This window comes from Melozone crissalis, unplaced genomic scaffold (assembly GCF_028551555.1).
Source record: "Melozone crissalis strain CALT ecotype California unplaced genomic scaffold, PUWL_Pcris_2 ptg000018l_1, whole genome shotgun sequence".
NCBI classification, from domain to species: domain Eukaryota; kingdom Metazoa; phylum Chordata; class Aves; order Passeriformes; family Passerellidae; genus Melozone; species Melozone crissalis.
In genome coordinates this window covers 44,335,140-44,356,491 of record NW_026535796.1, presented here as the reverse complement: position 1 = coordinate 44,356,491, position 21,352 = coordinate 44,335,140, and the positions used below count along the sequence as shown (strand labels likewise).

Genomic DNA, 21,352 nt, shown 5'->3' with positions numbered 1-21,352 from the left:
GTTTGTGTAATGCAGATTGAAACACTACTTACCACAATGTGAAACACAGGTTGTTTGTTGAATTTGCAGTGGAAGAGAAGGAAGAATTTTGATTCAGAATAATTTTGATTTAAAAAAAATAATGGAAACAGCTTGTAATTTAAAGTTGGTGTGTATTTGAGACACTTGGCATACAATATAAATGCTGGCTGACCTTCTATTGCATTTCTTTCCTTTCTGTAGGCTGAAGAATTGTTTCTGTGGGTTCCTAGAAAACTGTTGATGACGGTTGAGTCAGCTAAAAATTCAGTTTTAGGTAAGAGCTCAAGGAAGTTCTTAAGAAAGAAATTAATATTTATGGGATCTTTCAGTAGGAGACTTTCTTTTTTTAGCTGATCTTCTTTATTACAGGGCTTGCTTATCATGCCAGCCATCAGGTTGGGAATACTTAGAAACTTGAAGTGTCAGTGGAAAGAATTTAATTTCCCGGTTAGTTTCTGGCTGAGTGCACTGGATATCTTCCACAAGTGTTTGTGTTATTTTGAACATGTATTATGTAGCTTGTATAGTACTTGGAGATAAAATGTTCTGAGCTATTGAGAATATTGTTCTAGTTTTGTAATGCAATTGTACACGAGGATTTGCTGTGTCAAAAATCTTGCAGTATAATAAAGTGTAGGCTAAATATTGTAGAAACCTGAAAAGCTTTTTCTTTTTGTTAAGTGCTTACCTGTTATTTAATCATATTAATGGGAAGTAAATCTAGGATGATGTTTTCCATGGAGAAGCAATTTAGTTCCTTGCCTTTCTTGGTTGATTCAGGATCTCTGTATTCTCAAGATCGAATTCTTCAAGCCATGGGCAATATAACATTGGCATTCCATCTCCTTTGTGAGCGAGCCAACTCCAACTCTTTCTGGCTGCCCTACATCCAGACTCTCCCCAGTGAATATGATACTCCTCTCTATTTTGAAGAAGATGAAGTACAGCATCTTCAATCAACTCAGGCCATACATGATGTTTTTAGCCAATATAAAAATACAGCTCGACAATATGCCTATTTCTACAAAGTTATTCAGGTAAGAATCTTAAATATAGTATATAGCTGTGGTTCTCATGAAGCTGTGGTTCTCATATTGTGGAAGCTGTGAAGGCAGTGATGCTGAATAATAGTACAAGTATATTGCCCTTGAAAGTCTGAATCATTAAAGCAATTTCCTGCCTTTTTTTCTTAACTGCTGTTGAAATTTTGCAGTTCTGTAGGGTTATAGATATATAAAAATGTATTTAGGTGGTTGAGAGAAGTGATTATTGCCCTTTGATTAAAAATGGGTGAGGCTTCATCTGGAATACTGTACAATTTTGGGCCCACCAGTGCAAAAGACACTTGTTGACAAACTGGACTGAGACCAGAGGAGAGCTATTAAGATGTAATTTGCTTGAGCCCTTTATCTGTATGGGAGACCAAGGCATCTGGATTTGTTTGTTTTGGGGAAAAGGAGATTAGGAATGATCCAGTCACTGCTTTCATCTTGCTATTGTTAGCCAATCTCTAGAAGTTTGTGGGTTGGGAACTTTTCTACATGACCTGCAGAGATCTACAACTTATGCATGCTTCTATGATTCTTTGAAAAGTGTGTAGTTTGCATTTAACAAAGTAAAATTATAATTGTTAATTGACAGAATAAAACCATTGCATATGTTGTATTTCCAATGAATTGGATTAACTGTTGTTTTCAGTTCTGTTTAGTGTAATTATTTTTGATTGCTTTCAAATACAAAGATAAACCCATCTGGTAACAGTTAGGGTATGGAGAGGCTTGAGATGGGTGAACTTTTCATTGTGTTCTGAAGTAGTGATTTAAACCAAGTTTCTGACAACTCTGTTAGTCTGACTGATATCTGGATATAATGTTGTAGTGAATGTTGATGTGTTGTTCTCAAGGTAGTGCTCAATGTCCAGACATTCAAAACTTTTTGTGGCACAATCTGTATAAAAAATGTATGGCTTTGTGTACTGAATCTCCCCAAATGTGTGACCTAGAGACATTTTGTTTGGCCATGAGAGAGGTCAGAAGACACAAGGCAATTCTATTCTCCTTTGGTGTTATCAGAGTTCCAAAGCTATTCTGTCAACTGTTTTAATTTAAGAAAAGTTACATTATTTTGTGTAGCTGTTTGTTGTTTCAAGAACTGAATATGTTTCAAACACAAATTCAGTTTATGGAGTGTAAGGAGCAGAGGGATACATTTTGAAAACTGAAGTAATTGAAAAGGATTGGTGAAAGCCAAATCAGATGCACAAGGAATAAGCTAGAAATAGTGGCCTTGATATTGAAAGGGAACTGAATTCTTCCTTCCAGGTGTCACAGTAGAGGAAATGATAGTTCAGCCAACTCTTTCTTTCTTGCTGTGGCTTCTCTTAGACTGCCAGTCCATACTTGGGCTTCCAGCCTTCACTTAGTTTCTCAAAATATGCTGCCTGATCAAACAGAGCTTCTAAATGTTGGGCCTTAGAACATTTTTTTCACCCTAAAAGGGTCTTTTGTTTTTAACAAGTTATTAGCAGAATATTGTGGAACATTATCCAATTCTTCTAGCTGCTATTCTTGCTCTTGCAGTTCTTTTCAGAACTGAGTCAGCTGAACTATCACTATGACCAGTTCCATCATTTTCAGTAATCTTGCACCAGTACTATTATGGGAGACGTTGTGTGACTGCAACATTAGTTTAAAAAAAACTCTGAAATGCAGAATGGTCAGAAAATGAGATCAATTTTTTTTTGTTCTCCTGACAAATGCTTTTATTGCTTGCCTTGTGTTCTTGTTGCATATCTTGTTCTATAGCTATTGTTTCACATTGTTGAACATGAGATGAAGGTAGATCAGGTAGGATTCATTTGCTTTATTTACTTTCCTTTGCAGGATGAGAGGTAGTAAGTATTTAGTTAAATTTTAAGTGGGCCCTGGTTGTTTGGTGCCTTACTTCAGCACTGCCATGTAACCACAATTTCAGCTGAATGTTTCTTCACTACTATTCAGCAAATAGTGCTGTTCACATTAGAAAATCAAATGAACTCAGTTGGCTCCAGGAATGCCAACTGTATGTATTGGACAGCTATTATCAATGTTTTTGATGAAAACTTACAGAAAAGTTTAAATTTTTGATTTCTGCTTCTGCTCTCTAAAATAAGAGCCAGTAATTTATTAAATGGTGGAGGAAAGGAGTTCATAGAGGAAAAAATAGAAGTCTCTTTCTTCCCTAAAACAGTACCATTTTTCCTTATTCATAAAAGCTGAAATTAATTTTAGTATCAGCTTGCACGTACTCATATCATGTTTTGAACAAAATTGACCCACAAAATACTAATGCTAAGGGTAATTCATGAGCAGATGGAAAAGGGAACAAACAGCGAAAGAGAAATTTTTCATATAAATGAAAAAAGCAAAGCAAACCCACTTGTCTATGAAAGGCAGTGTACTCTGCAAGCTTGATTAAATGAGGGTATTTTAGATTTTTGTATACCATCATTTCATTCAGTATTACTACTGCTTTAGTAGAAGTGTTTAAATGAAAGCTGTCCTGTGTGACCAGGATTTTCATATTGCTTTCAATATGCAGACTAATTTTTTTAAAGTATATATTTTTAAGTACAGATACATTTTTTATAATACAAAAATCTTAAAACTATGTTTACTTTATTGATAGTTGTTCTACTATGGGAAGTAATGCTAGCAGCATCCTGAAATAGAAGCTGGGGTTTTTTGCTAATTGAAGATACTAAAAAAGGGGCTACTTTGTGTAGACAAAATATTCTAATTGCAATATTTTTAGTCTACAAAATATTTCTAATGGTGGAGGGAATAAAAGGGTTAACAGGTCCTGTCTTCAAATGCTTCTTTTTCTTTCCAAATAGGATTGCTAGACTGCTTATAAAATAATTTGGCTTCTGATGGTGAGCAGTTTCAAACATGGTTTGAGAAGTGCTGCTCTGTTTTATTTCCTTAGCTTCTCCATGAAGGGTGAGTGCTGCAGTTCTGACTCGTTCTCCAAGTGCTTAGTCTGGCTACACATGAAGAATGGGCAGATTTATGAATTTCACAGCTGTTGCAAGCTAAACTCTAGTCTGGTTTGATAAGCAGAAACAGGTGGGATGTTGAGCAGACAAAAATAAACTCTTGAGCATGTTAGCCAGGCTCTATAAACCACACTGACACCTCTCTAAACATATGTAATTTGATAACTAAAAAATAGTTAAAAGTTGTTGCAGATGTACTTCAGTGGTGCATTTGGCCTCTGCATTGGTATCAAAATACAGGGAATGCTCAAAAGATTACTTTCATTGCTGCAGACTTGTAGTTTGCAAGATTTTTTATAGTTTGCTCCAAAGAGAAAGTCTGTAAGCTGCAGGGTTTTCTCTTCTCAGGGGAAGAGAAAGGAAGGTATGTCGGTGACTTCCTTAACATTTATGAGCACTGCATGCCTGCAGAAGGGTGAACAAAGCCCAGATATTTATGGCTTAATGTTAAAAATTTTTTGTCCACTGAAATGTGGCAAGATAGACACAAGAGGGAGCCATATAGTTTACAGACAATCACAGTGAGATCATATTCCTAAAGAAAATACAGCCAAGTTTGAAGCTTTTTTAAAAGAATATGCAGTGGTCTTTGTGTTTAATTTTCAGGTGCATCTCTATGCCTGTTTGTAGTCAGCTACAGAGAAGTTTTTGTGAATCAAAACAAGATATGAAGACAAGGAGTGCACTTAGAGAAGGTGGAAGTGTCCAAACTATTTACATTTTGAACATGATGAGTTTGAAGCAGTGTTGTATCTTTTCCCCAGCTGCAGTAAAGGCTGTTACTACCTGCCTAAATAAAAGACAATTTTATGATAACTTTAGTTGTCTTTTAAAATCTTTGAAGTGGTAAGTCCAAAACCATCAGACCATTAGCTAACCATAGCTTTTGCCATGGCTGTATGCATTCAGTGGCACTCTGTGAGTAAGTAGTATCTCTACAAATCTGTCTCATGTGCTGGAAAAAACACCAGTTTTGTGGGACTGTCCAGAATGACAGTTTGGCATTGATGTACACAGTGCTTTCAGCCTGTAGTCTTTGGACCACTGAGGGACCACATTTTTTTTCCTGAAGAGCAAGTTATCAGTCTAGAATAAAAAAACAAAAGACCTGAACCTCAGCCAATATGGTTGACAGTGCAGTGGGCCTCTGCTATAAGGCCTGATCAGGAGAAAGGAAGAAGTGAATGAGGCCTTCTACAGATAGCTAAAAACAGCCTCACATTTGCAGAGCCTGCAGTCCTCAGTGGGGACCTCACTCCAGTATCTGTTAAAGGAACAGCACAGCAGGGCATAAGCAGTCCAGGAGGTTTGTGGAGAGCTTCCTCAGCCAAGCAGTGGAGGGGCCAATGAGGAGAGGTGCTACTTGCATACAGGGACCTCAGACTTACAAACAAAGAAGTGTTTGTTAGAGATGCAGAGGTTGAAGACAGCCTTGGCTGTAGTGACCATGAGGTGGTGGATTTCAGGATCCTGAGAGGAGCAAACAGAAAGGTCATGATGCTGGACTTCAGGAGAGCAGTATTGGCTACTTCATGGACCTGCTTGGAAGAGTCCCATGAGATAAGGCTTTGGAGAGAAGAAGGATCCAAGAAAGAAAACATGGTTGGTATTGATAGAGCACCTCCTCTAAGTTCAGGAGCAGTTCATCCCAAAAGCAGGAAGTCAGGCAAAAGTGCCAGGAGACCTTCATGATTCAGCAAGGAACTCCTGGCAAAAACTCAGACCTTAAAAGGAGGCGTAGGGAAGGTGAAAGCAGGGACAGGTAATTTGTAAGGAATATGGAGGTATTGTCCAGTCATCCAGGGATGTGGTTAAGAAACCTAAAGCCCAGTAGGAATTGCATCTTACAAGAGATATCAAAGGTGATCAAAAGGGTTTCTATATGTACATAGGTGACCAAAGGAAATGTGGGCCTGCTGCTGGATGGAGCGGGGGGACTGTGACATAGAACATGTCAAATGGGGGTACCAAATGCCTTCCTTTACTGCTAAGACTGGCCTTGAAGAGTTGCAAGTACCAGAATGCCATCTAGAGGTGCCTGGACAAGCTTGAGAAATTGGGAACCTCATGAAGGTCACCAGGGGAAAGTGCAAGGTGCTGCACCTGTGTTGGGGCAACTCATGCTATCAATACAGCTGTGGGCTGAAGGGATTGAGAGCAGCCCTGCAAAGATGGACTTTGGGAGTGCTGGTGAAGGAGCCAGCCATGTGTGCTTGCAGCTCAGAAAGCCAGTTGTACCCTGGGCTGCATCAAAAGCAGGGTGGCCAGCAGGTTGAGAGAGGGGATTCAGTCCCTCTGCTCTGGTGAGACCCCACCTGGAGTACTGCACCCAGCTCTGGGGTCCCCAGCACAGGAAGGACATGGAGAGATTCCAGAGGATAGCCACAGAAATAATCAGAGGGCTGAAGCATCTCTCCTGTGAGGAAATGCTGAAAGAGCTGGCCTTGTTCATCCTGGAGAAAAAAAAAAGGGAGGTCTTAAAGCAGCCTTTCCATAGTTAAAAGGGGTGAAAAAGATGGGGACCAACGTTTTAGCAGGGCTTGTTGCAAGGACCAAGGGTAATGGTTTTAAAAAAAGAGAGTTGATTTAGACTAGGTCTAAGGAAGCTATTTTTTACAAAAAGAGAAATGAAACACTGACACAGGTTGCTCAGAGAGGTTGTGGATGCCCTGTTCCTGGAAACACTCCAGGTCAGGTTGGATGGGGCTCTGAGCAACCATGATCCAGTTGAAGATGTTCCTGTTCATCACAGCGAGGAGCTGGACTAGGTGACCCTTAGAGGTCCTTTCAAAGCAAATTTGATGACTCTCAGTGATCTTTGAGCGATGATTTCCCAATCATCTTCCCATAATGATTAGGAGACTTTCCTGAGGATTGGAAGAAAGCAAACTCACTCCTATCCTCAGGATAGAAAGATCATTCCAGGGAACTACAAGCCTGTTATCCTCACTTCAGTTTCTGGTAAGGTGTGATCCAGTGGGACTTTGACAGGCTGGAAAAATGGGCTGCTAATTGATATTTAGCAAGAAGTGCAAAGTCCTGCACTTGGAGTGAAATGATCCCATTATTAGGTTGGGGGACAAGCTGAGCATGAGCCAGCAATGTGTCCTTACAGCAAAAAGGGCTACTGGCATCCTGGCTGCATTAGGATTGCTGGCAGCATGTTGAGAGAGGTGATCCTTCTCCTCTACTCAGCACTGGTGAGGCCACATCCAGAGTACTGTGTCCAGTACTGGGCCCCCCAGTACAAGAGAGATCAGTTTAATTCTAAAATTCTTACTGAATGAAGAAGGCAAAGTCACCTATTTAAGTAACATTTTAGCAAGTAAACTTACATTCTTTGACTCACTTTTATGTTTCCTTGCAAAGTTAATGAGCAAATACTTGCTTTCTTTTCCTTCTGTCAAGCTCCTCTTACTCAAGGAGACAGAAGCTGCCCCATGAGTCACACTCTTTTAAATATTTTTTTAAAATAGAATTTGGTAGAAGTTGTTACAATTTTTAGGTATTATCTGTAGTCTGATTTGCTTCCAGCATTTCACAGGAACACTGTCAAACAGTTTTCTGACTAGGGTGTATTGACATCTGGACACTGTGAAAGTGTTGTTGTAGTCCTGTTGTGAATACAAGCTTTGCAGTAATCTATCCAAAGATGTTTTTATCTGTTTGTGTGCAGTACTGGACAGAGAACTTAATTTCCTGGAGACTGTAATCCCTTTTGATCAGATACTAAATTTCATATATTCATATAAAATTTGACTAATTGATTTAGCGTGAATGAAATTCTAAAATTCAGCCATTAGCTGTTGGGGACTGGAATATCATTTTAGTTTGGATGTTTAACACATCGAGTTCTAGATTTCATCATAGCATCTTTAAAATCTGGTACTGTGTGTGACTTCAATATTGGGTATATTAGATGAGATTTCACATCTCTAGCATAATTTTTATACCAATTTTTGAAGTTGTGATGATACTTTCGATGTGACTTATGCTGCTCTTACATTATTTTTCTGTGTTGTTTTTAATCTATCCTATTCCAATAAGCATATGATTTTCCAGGTCAGTGTGAAGTAGAACATCTGGTGTCTCTCTGTACTTGGCTTGAAGATACCACCATTTAACTTTTGTGTGCTAAATGTTACTTGAGTTGAATGCAGACAAGTATACTGTCTTTTAAAACACCCTATTGAAGTAATCAGAAAATTTTATTATTTTTAAGTTGATAATAATAGAGTAATAATTTTTAAGTGGATAATAATAGAGTAATAGAGAATATTTTAATGCTTCCAAAGAGATCAACCAAAATGCAGTCAAAAGCAGATGTATTTGAAACAGAAATTCAATTTTGTTTCTGTACCAGGTAGGTCTTCAGAATTCTCAGTTTTCCTCCCTGCTTGATTTATACTCATTGGCATACCAGTCAAATAGCTTTTTTTCAGAAATGATGTCAGCGACACTGTGAAAAATGGGTGGAAGAAAGATGGCACAGTTGTAAACCCTGTAAAATCTTTCCCTTTTTTTTACTTGTCTACTATGCATGTCACCTTAAGGAGAGATTTAAAATTACATTGAGTGGGCAGTTGCAAAGGTAAAAATAGTGTTGCTATATAATTTGCTTTGTCTGGGTTTCAATGCCCAAGTTGTTCTTCTTGATCAATAATAAATAAATAGGCAGTTAATAATGAAATATATTTATGCTTTTCTGTGTTTTTCCTCTCTGTGAAGGCCAAAATATTGTATTAATCTGTTTTGCTGGCAGCAGATTGAAGATTGACAGTATGCTTGTACTGTACCCCTTAGTGTAGCTACTGTAAGGTGGTTTAGACTTTGCAAACGTGTGCCAAATTCCTGATTTTTGTGTCACTTCTGGTATATCCCACCCCCGGCCATGATGACAGGAACAGCAGATCCTGGGGCTTTGTGGGGCCATTCCTGTGGCTGCCCCTCTCCATGGCAGAAGCAGCTCCAGGCTTTGCTGGGCTGTGTCTGTCCGAGGCAGGCAGATGAAGAGCTCGAGTCCTTGCGTGGGTGGGAGGTTCTGCTGCCTTCTTCCCCCATTCCTTCCTTGCCTTCCCTGGGAACACGGCGACAGCTCTGGGCTTGGAGCCAGCCGGACACAGGAGGAGGTGTTGGGCTGTTCAGGCAGCGTTTGCTCCTCAAGCAGCTGTTCCCTATCTCCTCCAAGGGAAAGGTGGCAGGCCATATGGAGGCATCCTGTGGTCCAGATTCAGACGATGGGCACCAGTTGGACCGTGCTGGCCTAGATCGGAATGCAGGCACATCCTGCTTGGTGTCTGCTATTTCTTAGAGTCAAAATGATTCGGAGTTGGAGGACAAACAGGATAAAACATATCTTTCATTTTGGATATAGATGTTATCTTTCATTGTACAGACATTGTTAAGATCTCCTAGTCAGCAGGTTTTAATTTATTTTATATTCTGAATGGATTCTGCTGTAGTGGCCTAAACGCCTGCTTTCCTCTGGAGAAGCAGAGATGTACTTCAGTGTATGTGCCATGCAAAACAAAATTTGTTTCTGCTTAGTTTAAACCACATTTGGGAGGAATAATACATTCTCTTGTTAGTAGTATGGGCTTTTAAGGCATTTTTTTGAAGATGGGGTTCTCAACCACTCTCCTAGTTGAGAATGCGGATATGCATCTCTTTTTACAGCCAATAGAGTGGAGACAGTTTTTTGTTTGCTTTTCTGTTAGCAGCCTTTTTTTTAAACTGAGTTGCACTTTGTGGGACATTTGAGTCTATCCCCACGGATGTTGTCTGTGTCTTTTGTGGAAGTGAGTGCCTCAGCAGACATCAGGAGATCATCACGCACTTACAAGTATACTTTCTCATATAAAGTTTGTACTTATTGTGCAGATTTAATATTTTTCCTGATATAACAGCAGTTACAAATGTTCCATAAATTTAAAATATTATAACAAGCTGATGCTTCTTAGAGCGGAATACTCAAAGGATGTATTCTTTAAGCACTGCAAAATTATACAGGGTACTTATCTTTGTTAAAATTAGTAATTTAACTAAATTACAAAGTGGATTATCCTCTTCAGTCAGACCCAATGCTAATACTCCACACAGTAGGACATTGATATGTTGCTAAGTAAACCAAAGTTTATTTTCTTGCACTGTTGTTTGAATGCTGGTTGAAGAGGAAATGGTAGGGTTTTAGTTTTGGATGTGTGTGCCGCTGTAGCCCTAGTACCTTTCATTCCAGGACTTACCATGGCCTGTGGGAGCTTGGTTATGAGGTGATCGTGATCCAGGCTTCCACCTAGGTGGCTCCTGGTAGGAGTTGTTGGAAAACTTGAGTAATAGAATCACAGGTAACAAAACTTGGCTGTAGTGCATAATATTGATGCTTGTTAGCAAACTCTTTGTTGAGAAGTGGTTGTGAATTGGAAACACCATTTCTGTCCTTTCAAAGCAGTTCACTTCAGGGTTTCCATCACAGCATTTTATTTGTGGCTTGTGATTCACCTAATAGTGGAGTTCACTAATAGTAGAGTTGTGGGATGGATTTGTGCATGAATGTAGTTCCTTGGTGTTGCACTAAACAGAATCATGAAGTGTCCAGAGTTGGAAGGAACCCACAAGGATCATCAAAGTCCAGCTCCTGAAATTAACAAGGTAAAATGTTTCCTGAAATGAAAAATGCTCAAGGTAAACTTTGTACCTCGGGAGGAGCCTATAGAGGAAAAGATGTGTCATGATATACAAACACAGACCCTTGCAAGGAAGCTGGGTTTTGTAGCTATCTTACTGTATCTGTGTGAATGAAACACTGCAGAATGAACCTGTAAATAAATCTAAGGCTCAACATGAACAGTAAACTCAAACTTTGCAAGGAGATTTACCACAGGAAATAGTGGAGCTCATGTGTCCTTCTGTCACGTGAACTGCTTTGGGAAGGACTCGGGAGGCTGTCTCATTACAAAACATAGTTTCTCTTACTTCAGCCCAGCTTCTCCCATTTCAGCCCTTAATGGGACTGCACTCAGCTCTAAGTGATTTTGTGAAAGGACAAAAAAAAATGTATAGAGAACTTGGTCACTTACTTAAATGCTGTATCTGAGTGTCTTCTGTTTTGGGAAACATTAGTATTTCAGAATTGTGTATGTATAGATACACACATACAGATTAAGTAGTATTCTGAAATGGAGTAATCAAGAAGTAGATGTTAAGGAGTCCATGGCTGTCTTGCCTCTATTTAAAAAAGGAGATGGCACAGGATTGGAGGTGGGGTGCTCATTTCAGTCAGTTCAGAGTTGTTTCTGTGTCCTCTGTCTACCAAACAGTAATATCCACGTTGTATGTGAAGTGGGTTGTCAGTCCTTCAGACCCTTGAGTTAATAGTTAATGATTTGAGTTGTCTGTTGTGCCACTGCTGTCTCATTAACAAAGAACAATTTTGCAGGTAGAAGGTACAGAAAAAGGGACTGCACAGTTAAATTCCATTGCACCAGAAGGAGTCATTCCACTTTGCTTCCGCTGTGTGAATCCCCTAATAGTCTGGAACAGTGCTTTCTTGTGTATATTGGCTGAAAGTAAATAAAAATTGCTGACATACAGAATTAAGCAAGAATATTATTTAGATTTAAGAAGTTTCAATCCTTTTTTAATATTAAGATTCATTCTATTAGGTTTTGCAAAGTAGAACTATCTTTTTTCTGTTAGGAGAGTCATATAATGACACGAGTTTGGGAACATTATTCCTAGCACTTCATGAATTGGCCTGTTTGAAAATTCTGTAGTATGCCTCAGTAGTTATAAACTGCTGTTACAAAGTAAAATAATCTTTGGCTTTGTCTCCTGTCCTGTACAGTAAACTGGCTTCCCTCATTAGGTTAGGCAGCATATGTCCAATGGAAAAAGCGAATTCTTGTTTCCCTGTAGATCACTAGGATCCTCCATTCTGAATTCTTTATTTTACTTAGCTTTAGGGCAGTTAAAGCCTCAGCAGCTCCACAGAGAGGAGTTTCTCTTCAAGGCTGCTGCTTCAAAGGATTTCCAGAGCTGGGAAAGGGACAGTAACCAGCAAATGCTGACAGATCTTCGTGCTTCTGGCCCTGAATGTGTGTGTGTTTGTGTTTTTGTACACCTACACATTGGCCTGAAACCATCAAGTAGCATCCACCAAGGCTCATAACGAAATCTCCCCATGTTAATGAGTACAGTGGAAAGAGGGAAGAATCTCCAAAGGAGAGGAAGAAAAAATTGTTTGGTCAAAAGCAACTAACCCTTGGGGTTTATGTTCAAAGTAATGAAAGTTAACAAGGTGGAAACTTAAAGTGGTTTTGGCTTTAACTGTTTCAAGCACCCTTAGTGTTTTGAGGGCTGTGAAGGGAGTGCAGTGGTAGCCTCAGTATACTTTTAACACAGCTATGATCATTTCCTGGGGTCTGATTTAGTGATATCAATGCAGTGATTGCCCACAACTTTGCCTTGGACCTGGTGAGTACTTGAAATAGTTGTCACGAAAGTCCAACAATCTCTTTGTCTACAAACTCAGGAAACAAACAAAAATGAGGATTTTTTAAAAACCTTTTTCTGGCTATGTATTACAGTGGAGCAGTAGATGGGTCCAATGATCAGTTTATCTCAGCTTAGAGGTGGTGTCTTTTAAAAGACAATTAACTTTGATCACATCTAATGATTAAAATATGATTAAAAATGATTTCTTACTTGGATTATACAAGGGTTAATAGCACAGAGTAATACACTGGGCAATATGACTTCACATAAAAATACATCAGCTCTTTTCAAGGCATCTAGTAGTGTAGATGTGAACACAAATTTAACACTAAGTAAACTTTAATTTTTCCTTCTACTCAGACATCGTATTGTGTGTTATAGTAATTGGACTTGTTCTTTGCATCACTTGGTAAACAAGCAAATGTTAAGCCAATTTTAATGGAAATTCTCCATCAAGATTAGGAACTCTGATAAATGAGCTGTAGCATTTTGTGATGGAATAGGGAAAAGGGTTACTGTCTGCAGAAGTCTGGCCACTCTGACAGGAGGTGAATGCCCCTAGGCTGGGAAGCAGAGTGAAGGCTGTGATGGCTTCTTAGCTGGAAGGGCACCCACTATTCTACACTGCAGCCTTCATGCCATTGAAATGAAACAAACCCTCAAAGTGGGAGTGCTTTAGCATCTACTTTCTGCAACTTGAGAATCATTACCTTGTGATGTCCATCTAAAAGTTTGATGGAGAAATAATTACCACAGAGGCCCCTATGGCACATCAGGAGTGTTGCTTGTTTGTGAGGCATTAAACATGAGATGTGAACCACTGGATATTGCTGCTTCACAGAAAGAGAAAATATGTTTGGAAGTGTCCTTTTTTTTTTTTCTTTTTTTTTTTTTTTCTCTCCCCCCCTCCCCCCTTCCTCTGATTGCCATACTGAGTAACTGGCTTCTAGTCTGATAGTGTTTTAGGTGACTAGAATAACAGTCTGTCTCTTTCCACAGTGGCTGCAGACAATCTGGCAGCAATCACTGTTACTTTTTAATATTTCTGGTTATTTTGAGATATCCTCCAAATGTCTCAAAGAAGGCTTGGAACACTGAAGGGGAAAAAGCATTTTTTATTCATTTTTTTTTTTAGGAATAGCAGCATCAGGAGGAAAATGAAATTCAGCATGCCACTATTTGTTTTTGCAGTGGTCATCACCCTGATTGCCAGTTCTGACAATATTTTCACAGAAAGGGTAACGAAATAAATGGTATTTGTTCTTTATAATAACTCTTTCAGTAGAATGTCAGGACCTGCATCTAAATGAATATATTCACATTTTCATGTTCCCATTTTTTATTTAAAGCTTTCCCTCCCAACTTTCTGAAACTACTTCATACAGACTTGGTAAGTTAAAATTAGGGTTCATGTAGTGGATAATGTCACATTTGAAAGCTAATCTGTAGAGACCTAGCTGCATGAACCTGTAAAAGCTAGATCTGATTTTTTTTTTTTACATATTAAGTGTTTGTTTAGTTTAAATATGTCTGTATCTTTTTTGAGCAGTCTGAGCAATTTGCATGCTATGCAGCAGTCATCTTCTATACTTTATTAAATATCTGTCAATTATAAATATCAAGGTTTTACATTAATGTCAAGATAGTACATCAAAAATTCATGGAATATGTGACTTTTTTCAAGGGTATTTAATACTTAATGCATTTGTGTCATTTTTCTTTCTAGATATATTGACAGGTTTTATTAAGTGTTTGTTAGGGAGATTTCATTTTTACCAAGGGACTATAAAGAGAAGCTGCATACTAAATCAAATTCTTAATCAGAATATTGTTCTTTTTTGTGTGTCTTCAGATTCTTGTAATCTATAGGGTTTTTAAGTTACATAGTAAAATAGACCAAATCAGAAATCTAACATGATCAAATATGCTGACGTATCTTAACTTTAAAAGAGCTACTAGAAAATTGTACCACAGGATGTTATAAATATGGTAATTACATGTGCTGGGATTTTTATTCTGCCCTGTGTCTTTTAGACCATATATTTTGTCCTTTATTGTACTTTACTAGTGGTTTTATGTGAGTTACATCTGGATGGTGTCCACATCGGGGCCATCCCAAAGTTTCACAGATTTGCAAACCAGAAGGGTGACAAAGCATTTGGCAACATCCAGGATCTTTGCCCATGGGTTGGGTGTTCAGGTTGGCTCTTACAGGGGGCTGCTTGTGTGAAAAGAACAATTGATCTCCCTGCAATCCACTGATCTAATACATGCTTCCTACAGAGAGGATGATGACAACATGTATAGATCTTGCATCCCACGGTTGTTTGCTCCAAGTTGGAGTTGAGGCTGTGGGCTGGTGCTCCTGGAACGGGGTGTGTGCTGGAACTGCACACAGGGGCTGTAGCCGTCGCTTTGTGGCTGTTGAGCCCCTGCAGTGTCTGTGATGCCTTTTCACTTCCAGTGCATTATGGCCATAGTCATTCTTACCCTTGGAAAAACAGCATGTTCCGCTAAATCCTGCTGTTTCGGGGGCAGGAGCAAGCAGGAGAGAACAGAGAGGACACACAGGGGAGTTTGCGTTCCCGGGACCTTTCTCCTGGGATGGACAGGTCGGACCCCGCTCGGCGGGGCGCTTGTCCACGTTGCAGGTGCGCGGTGCGGCGCGGGCTCTGGGGGTGCTGGCGGCGCTCGGCCTGTGGGTGCCCTGGCCCCTCGGAGCGGAGCAGTGCGCGGTGCCGCTCGGCCTGTGGGCTGCCCTGGCCCCTCGGAGCGGAGCAGTGCGCGGTGCCGCTCGGCCTGTGGGCTGCCCTGGCCCCTCGGAGCGGAGCAGTGCGCGGTGCCGCTCGGCCTGTGGGTGCCCTGGCCCCTCGGAGCGGAGCAGTGCGCGGTGCCGCTCGGCCTGTGGGGTGCCCTGGCCCCTCGGAGCAGTGCGCGGTGCCGCTCGGCCTGTGGGGTGCCCTGGCCCCTCGGAGCAGTGCGCGGTGCCGCTCGGCCTGTGGGCTGCCCTGGCCCCTCGGAGCAGTGCGCGGTGCCGCTCGGCCTGTGGGCTGCCCTGGCCCCTCGGAGCAGTGCGCGGTGCCGCTCGGCCTGTGGGCTGCCCTGGCCTCTCGGAGCGGAGCGCAGCAGTGCGCAGCGGCGCCGGCAGGGGGCAGTGCCGGCCCGCGCGGCCGGCGGTGTGAGGGCCCGGCCCGGGGGCGGCGGGGCCGAGCGGCCGGGCACGGCCGGGGGCCGGGGCGGCGGCACCCACGGGGCTCCGGGCACTGCAGGCGGAGTGCTGGATGTAAACTTGAGGCGCACACTGAGACCCCGCTCCTCACACCGATCGCCACGGGCCGGAGGGAAACGCGGCCGTGCTGGAAAGGGAAACTAAGGGGCTCATACTCGCAGTGTTGGTGCTTCTTTCCCCGCTTAATTTATCAAGCTGCTGCAAAATACAGCACTAACACTAGCAATAAGAGTTGAAATTGGATTGTCATGAATGAAAACTCTAGGGAGGGTTTTGTTTGTAATAATTAATTCCAGCTGAAGGCTGAGTTTCTGCGTTCGTTTCTGGACTCGGGTCCGGACTGTCCGGCAGCGAAGGTGCCTCCCGTGATGTCTTGGCTTTGTCTCAGTCCTGGGTTTGTGCTGAATGTTTTTGTGAGAAGAAACAACTGTACAATGTGTTGCTACAATTAAATTCGAAGGGATTTATTACACAATGACCGTGCTATCGATGTGAGTGAAAGTCATATGGAAACGTAGAGTGCTGTACGAAGAAAAAAAAATTAAAAGTGAGGGGAGGGACAGGAGGCGCTGGAATTGTTAACTTCGGTCGTGTTCCGGAGAAAGCCCATCGGAAGGGTTAACCGAGGGGCTGAGGGAGAGCAGCCACCTGGGACCTCACACCCAATTGGCAGTCTTTTGTAATATATAATTTGCCTAAAATTGCGCGCTGAGCACAAGCTTTTGTTTTCTAATTGATTTACGGTTTGAGCCACTTTTACCTCATCCCCTACTGTCCTGCACACAGTGCCAGCAAGTACATTACAGTGAGAAATGATAAATTACCACGCACTTGTGATGCTAATGCATCAAGAGTAAAAAACTGCGTACTACATGGAGCTTCATGCATTAAAAGCGTCGCAAAGATAGAGCTATGCAAAAAATCATTTGTATCTTCTGAAATAACCGTTTGATCATTTGCTTCAATTCGTCTCAGAGACCTAATTGAACCTGAAGATTAAAATTTATGCTGCTGTGGCTTTCCATTTGTGAATTGGAACAAAGTTCTAAAGAAAATGTGGGCTTAAAGCTACCTGTATTTTCGAGACTTTAAATAAGTTAATTAGTCAGAAAAATAACGGGTATCAGAGCTTCTTAAAGCTTTTAGAAATTAAATGTTTGCTTGTTAATGAGAACTGCGTTACACATTCTCAAATGACACAGCTCCACTTTTAGATAGGAGTGTGTGTAGATGGGTTAATGTAGATACTGCCTAATCAGTGTTTGTCACCAAAGCCATTTAAATATTTTAATCTGCTTTTGTTTCAGAGGTGTAGTGCAACTTTTACTGAATAATGCTGTTACAGGTATTAAGGAAGAATTGAAAATCTTGTATAATATTTCTTGCATTTGTGAAATACCTCACTGATATCACAGAGGAGAGGAAAATGTGGAAGTTGGTGAAAGCTAATGCACACTTATTGTCTGATTTCTTTCTCCCACTGTGCATCGAAGGCTGGATTGTGTTTTACCTTCACATACTCGGTCCACCTTAAATTTTTTTTATTTTTGTACAATGTCTGTGGGTTCCAGCCTTGAAATATGAAGAAACAGATTTATGGCGGCTGCTGGGCACAACAAATTAAGTTGACAGTGATGTATGAGAGCATAATAGCATGATGATCCCTCTGTAGCGCGGCTGGACGCCTCCTGCTTCATTTGGCTCTTGTTAGGATCTGTTAGGCAGCTAAATAATGAAATTCTGCTGACTGATTTCTGATTTCTCTTTTCTTTCTCTTTTCACCTTTTTATGCAACTTACATTTTGCAGACCCATCCTAATGCCAGCAAACTGCCCTTAAAGGATTCTTTCACTTATGACGACTACAGGTTGGTCTGTCTTTTAATTTTTTTTTCTTTATTTCTTTTCTGTTTTTACTATGGTAAACTATGGGGCCCTGGAAGTCTTAATTGGTGGGAAAGCCCTATTGTTACTGAAATGTTATTTGTAGAATTTGATACTAATACACTTTATTAATGAAGAAGAAAGTGAAATAAATATGCAGATTTTAGTTGTTACAAAGGAATAATCATTCATCATAAGAAGTTAGTTTATCCCACTGGCACACATAGATTACTAAGGTTAATTCCTTGTTTCTTAAGAAAATAATTCAGTTGATGTGGCAGGAGTTTTAGGGTTTGGGGAAATTTTTTTAATTTCTTTTTTTTTTCATAAAAGGCTCTCCCAGCACACACTAGCAAAAGTTAATATCTCGAGCTGCTGCTGTTGAACAGGAGAGCTGGAGAATGGAAGTTGTACACATGAAGCGCATGAGTGTCACTTGGAGGTGCTATAAGGGGTGACAGAACTAAGATTAAAAGAATAATAATTAAGATAATGAGAGCTTTAATTCTCTTAAATGATTAAAATAGCATGAATAAAAGGCATTCATAAGGGGTTTTCTAGCCTAGTTGTACTTGTGGGTAAGGCTATGAAAGTGGGATTTCTGAAGCATGCCTCCTTCACTTAAAGGGAGGAACATACCAATTTACAAGTGAGGTGTTCTAAAATTTTACAGGCAAATTGCAACAATTAACATGAAGCATATTGTTACTGTGTTTCAAGCAGTGTTTGTATATCAGAATTATCTACAATTTAACTTTAACTTTCTTTTTAGACATTAGGTTGATTTCAGTTTGCCGCTGTCTTTCTTATCAATCTAGTTCCTCTGAAGAAATCCTTCACAAGTCTTATTCTGTATAATAAGTACATATTAGTGGTGGAGTCTGTGGGAATTATAATTATTTTGACCTTCTCCTGGTGACATCTTTTTTTCCTCTCAAAAACCTCACAACACATATATGTAGTAAGGCCAGAACATGGTGAGACTAAGACACTTTTTTCCACTGGTGTTTAATATTAATTTTTTTCAGGTATAAAATAAAAATTGAAATTCTAGAAAGTACTGGAATCCTAAGCTTTTCTAAAGATTTTCATGTTTGAAAAAGTCGCTTGTATTTTGTGTACTTAACCTGACTTAGAAGGGTTTTGAACGATGTCCGTGTGCTAAAGAATTAAGTAATATTCTCCTTATGGTTTTTACCTGGATATCTGTTTGGAATGTTGTGGCTTTTCTTCCTCTCAATACTATTGAGCAAAAAATTTAGCAATACTGACCTAAGCCAAAATCTTGCAGATTGAAGAGGAATACTTGCCAAAAGATTGTGCATGTGTCAGGTGGTTGCACTGGTTTCCAGTTCATGCAGTACATAAGCTTTTTAGAGAGTGAGGGGGAAAACACACCCTGGCTCTTACAAGAGTTTGTGCACAGATGAGAGCTCCTGCTGCCCAGCAGGAGAAGCTGCAGGAGCAGGTGACCCTGGGTTTGGGATGTGTGGTGTGAGGAACATGTGGTGAAGGGCTGGGAAGCAGAAGCTGACACAGGGAGTGGATCCTGGCTGAGGATGCAGCCAATGGAAGGTGTGAAGATTCTCTTGCAAAGAGAAGAAGGATCACAATCCTGGTTTGGTATTTGTTCTGTGTGCATGCCTTGGAAACCTGGGAGCTGCTGCTTTTCCTGCAAGTGATATTGCCTTCTGCTGTTCCTATAGTCAGTGTGATCTTGAAGGAAACTAAGTTTGGAAACTCCCAGTCTAAATGATTGCTTCAGGTGGGATATGGCCAATTGTGTTTTAATGCTTTGAACATTGACCAGCTCATGGTTTTGCCTTTTGCAGATGGGCAGTTTCCTCTGTTATGACAAGGCAGAACCAGATTCCAACAGAAGATGGTTCCAGAGTTACACTGGCTCTAATACCTTTATGGGACATGTGTAATCATACTAATGGGCTGGTAAGGATTTCTTCAGTGTTGCTGAAAGACTTTAAAGCTTAAATCTTCCAACTGCTATGCAACAGTTCAGTAGCACTTTCTGTTATGCTTCTTAACACAGGTATGTTATCTTCCCAAGAAACCCTAAAAACCCTAAACCCTAAAAAACTAATATCTGAAAGAAAGGTTTGTCAGTTTCTCAAATATCTTATAGCTTTTCAGGCAGAGCTTTCTTCATCTAGAGAAAACTTTACAATAGATTCGATACTTGTGTAAAGTTATGTCTTATGTGCATATAATGTCCTTTAAAAAGTTTTCATTTACATGACATGTCCAGGCAAGTCTGCATTGTCTCCTGACATGGAGCTTTGTTTCTGGTGAGCTGAAGAAGATGCATAGTACTGGACAGAATTGTTCTGAGAACAGAAAGCAGGCACTGATGGATGTTGCCTCTTGTAGCTACCACTAGGGAAAGCGGTTAGAGAATTTGCAACTAAGAAATACTGCCTGCTCTCCTAACCGTGCCCAAAGAGCCTTGTTACAGAGACAGCAACAACGAGAACAAAGCCTAGTTCAACAAAAACAGTACATCTGTTACTACATCAAAGAAACAAAATGCAAAAATATTACTTTAGGGCATATTAAACATTTAAAAGGTGACATATGTATATAGAAAGTCAGACCTGCTGACATTTTGGCTTACGTGCGCTAGTTCAGGGGATGATTCCTGATTTCATTAACAGACTAGTTAATGCTGAGGTGAGGAAATGGAAACCCAGAGAGGCTGGTTTATCAATGTTGTTTAGTCATGCTCATGCACACTTCAAAAGTAATACCCCCTACTTGTGTTTCCAGTAGATATTATTTATTGTAAGCACTGGATATAACCATCCTATTCAAGTGATCTGGGTCTTTTGTGGGAGGCTTGACCTGAGTGTTAGGACAGCAGTATGTGTTAGTGCTGTTGGTATAAAAAAAAGTCTGTTTTAAATGAACAAACTGTAAAGCAAGTTGTTTTTCACTTGACATTTAGCTAATTTAGTGTTACTATGACTGTATCAATTACAGCATGGTAGGCTAGGCTACGAAGGTGCAACTGTTTGGGGTTTATTATTTATTTATTTTTCCTTTTTGCAGGTGATTACATGTTGTTCTTTAACAGTGATTCTCACCTTTGCCTATTTGTTATGTAATCTCACAGCTTTGATACAGCAATAAAGTTCATATGAGAGTCTTCAGTATAAAGAAAATTGCTTAAAATTCAGAAATGTGTATTTTTGTAATATAAGTCATAGCTGCAAGCATCAGTACTTCCTGTACCCTTTTCCTGCTGGGCATCTCTTTCAGATGCTTTTGCAGAGACTTGTCTGTATTCATTAGACAACTCTTAATGAATGCCTTCAAAGTTGGGATTAGAGTAAAGAGGAAGAGAATCAAGGTTCTGTGAGGGAAAATTTAAGCATATTTTAAAAGAGCAGCTATTTATGTTGTTTTACTCATTCAAACTTCTATTTAAATTGATAAAGTAATTTTTATTTTTATTATGCTCTTTAAGAGTGGGTTTGATTTGGAGCCAGCCTCTGGAGCCAAACCTCCTAATGCAGTAGTATATCAGGATTTGAAACATTTTTTTATGCTGAAATATATCCTAAAGGGCAAAGGAGGTTGTGCTGAACTTAAATGTTTTGTATATATGTAAAGATTTCAGTCATTTATTTAATATTTCTAGGGAAAATAATTTAAATGGATATAAATTCAGGAAGG

General features: G+C 40.1%; 1 protein-coding gene across 1 annotated transcript in view; it reads left to right on the top strand.

Moving 5' to 3' along the window:
* Positions 1-21,352, top strand: part of SETD3 (SET domain containing 3, actin histidine methyltransferase) — a 62,247-nt gene that overhangs the window by 29,404 nt on the left and 11,491 nt on the right. Inside the window, exons 5-8 of the mRNA XM_054275818.1 lie at positions 223-295; positions 802-1,058; positions 17,588-17,646; positions 19,495-19,609. Of these exons, the coding sequence (XP_054131793.1) occupies positions 223-295; positions 802-1,058; positions 17,588-17,646; positions 19,495-19,609 (504 nt within the window). The remainder of the gene's footprint in view (positions 1-222; positions 296-801; positions 1,059-17,587; positions 17,647-19,494; positions 19,610-21,352) is intronic.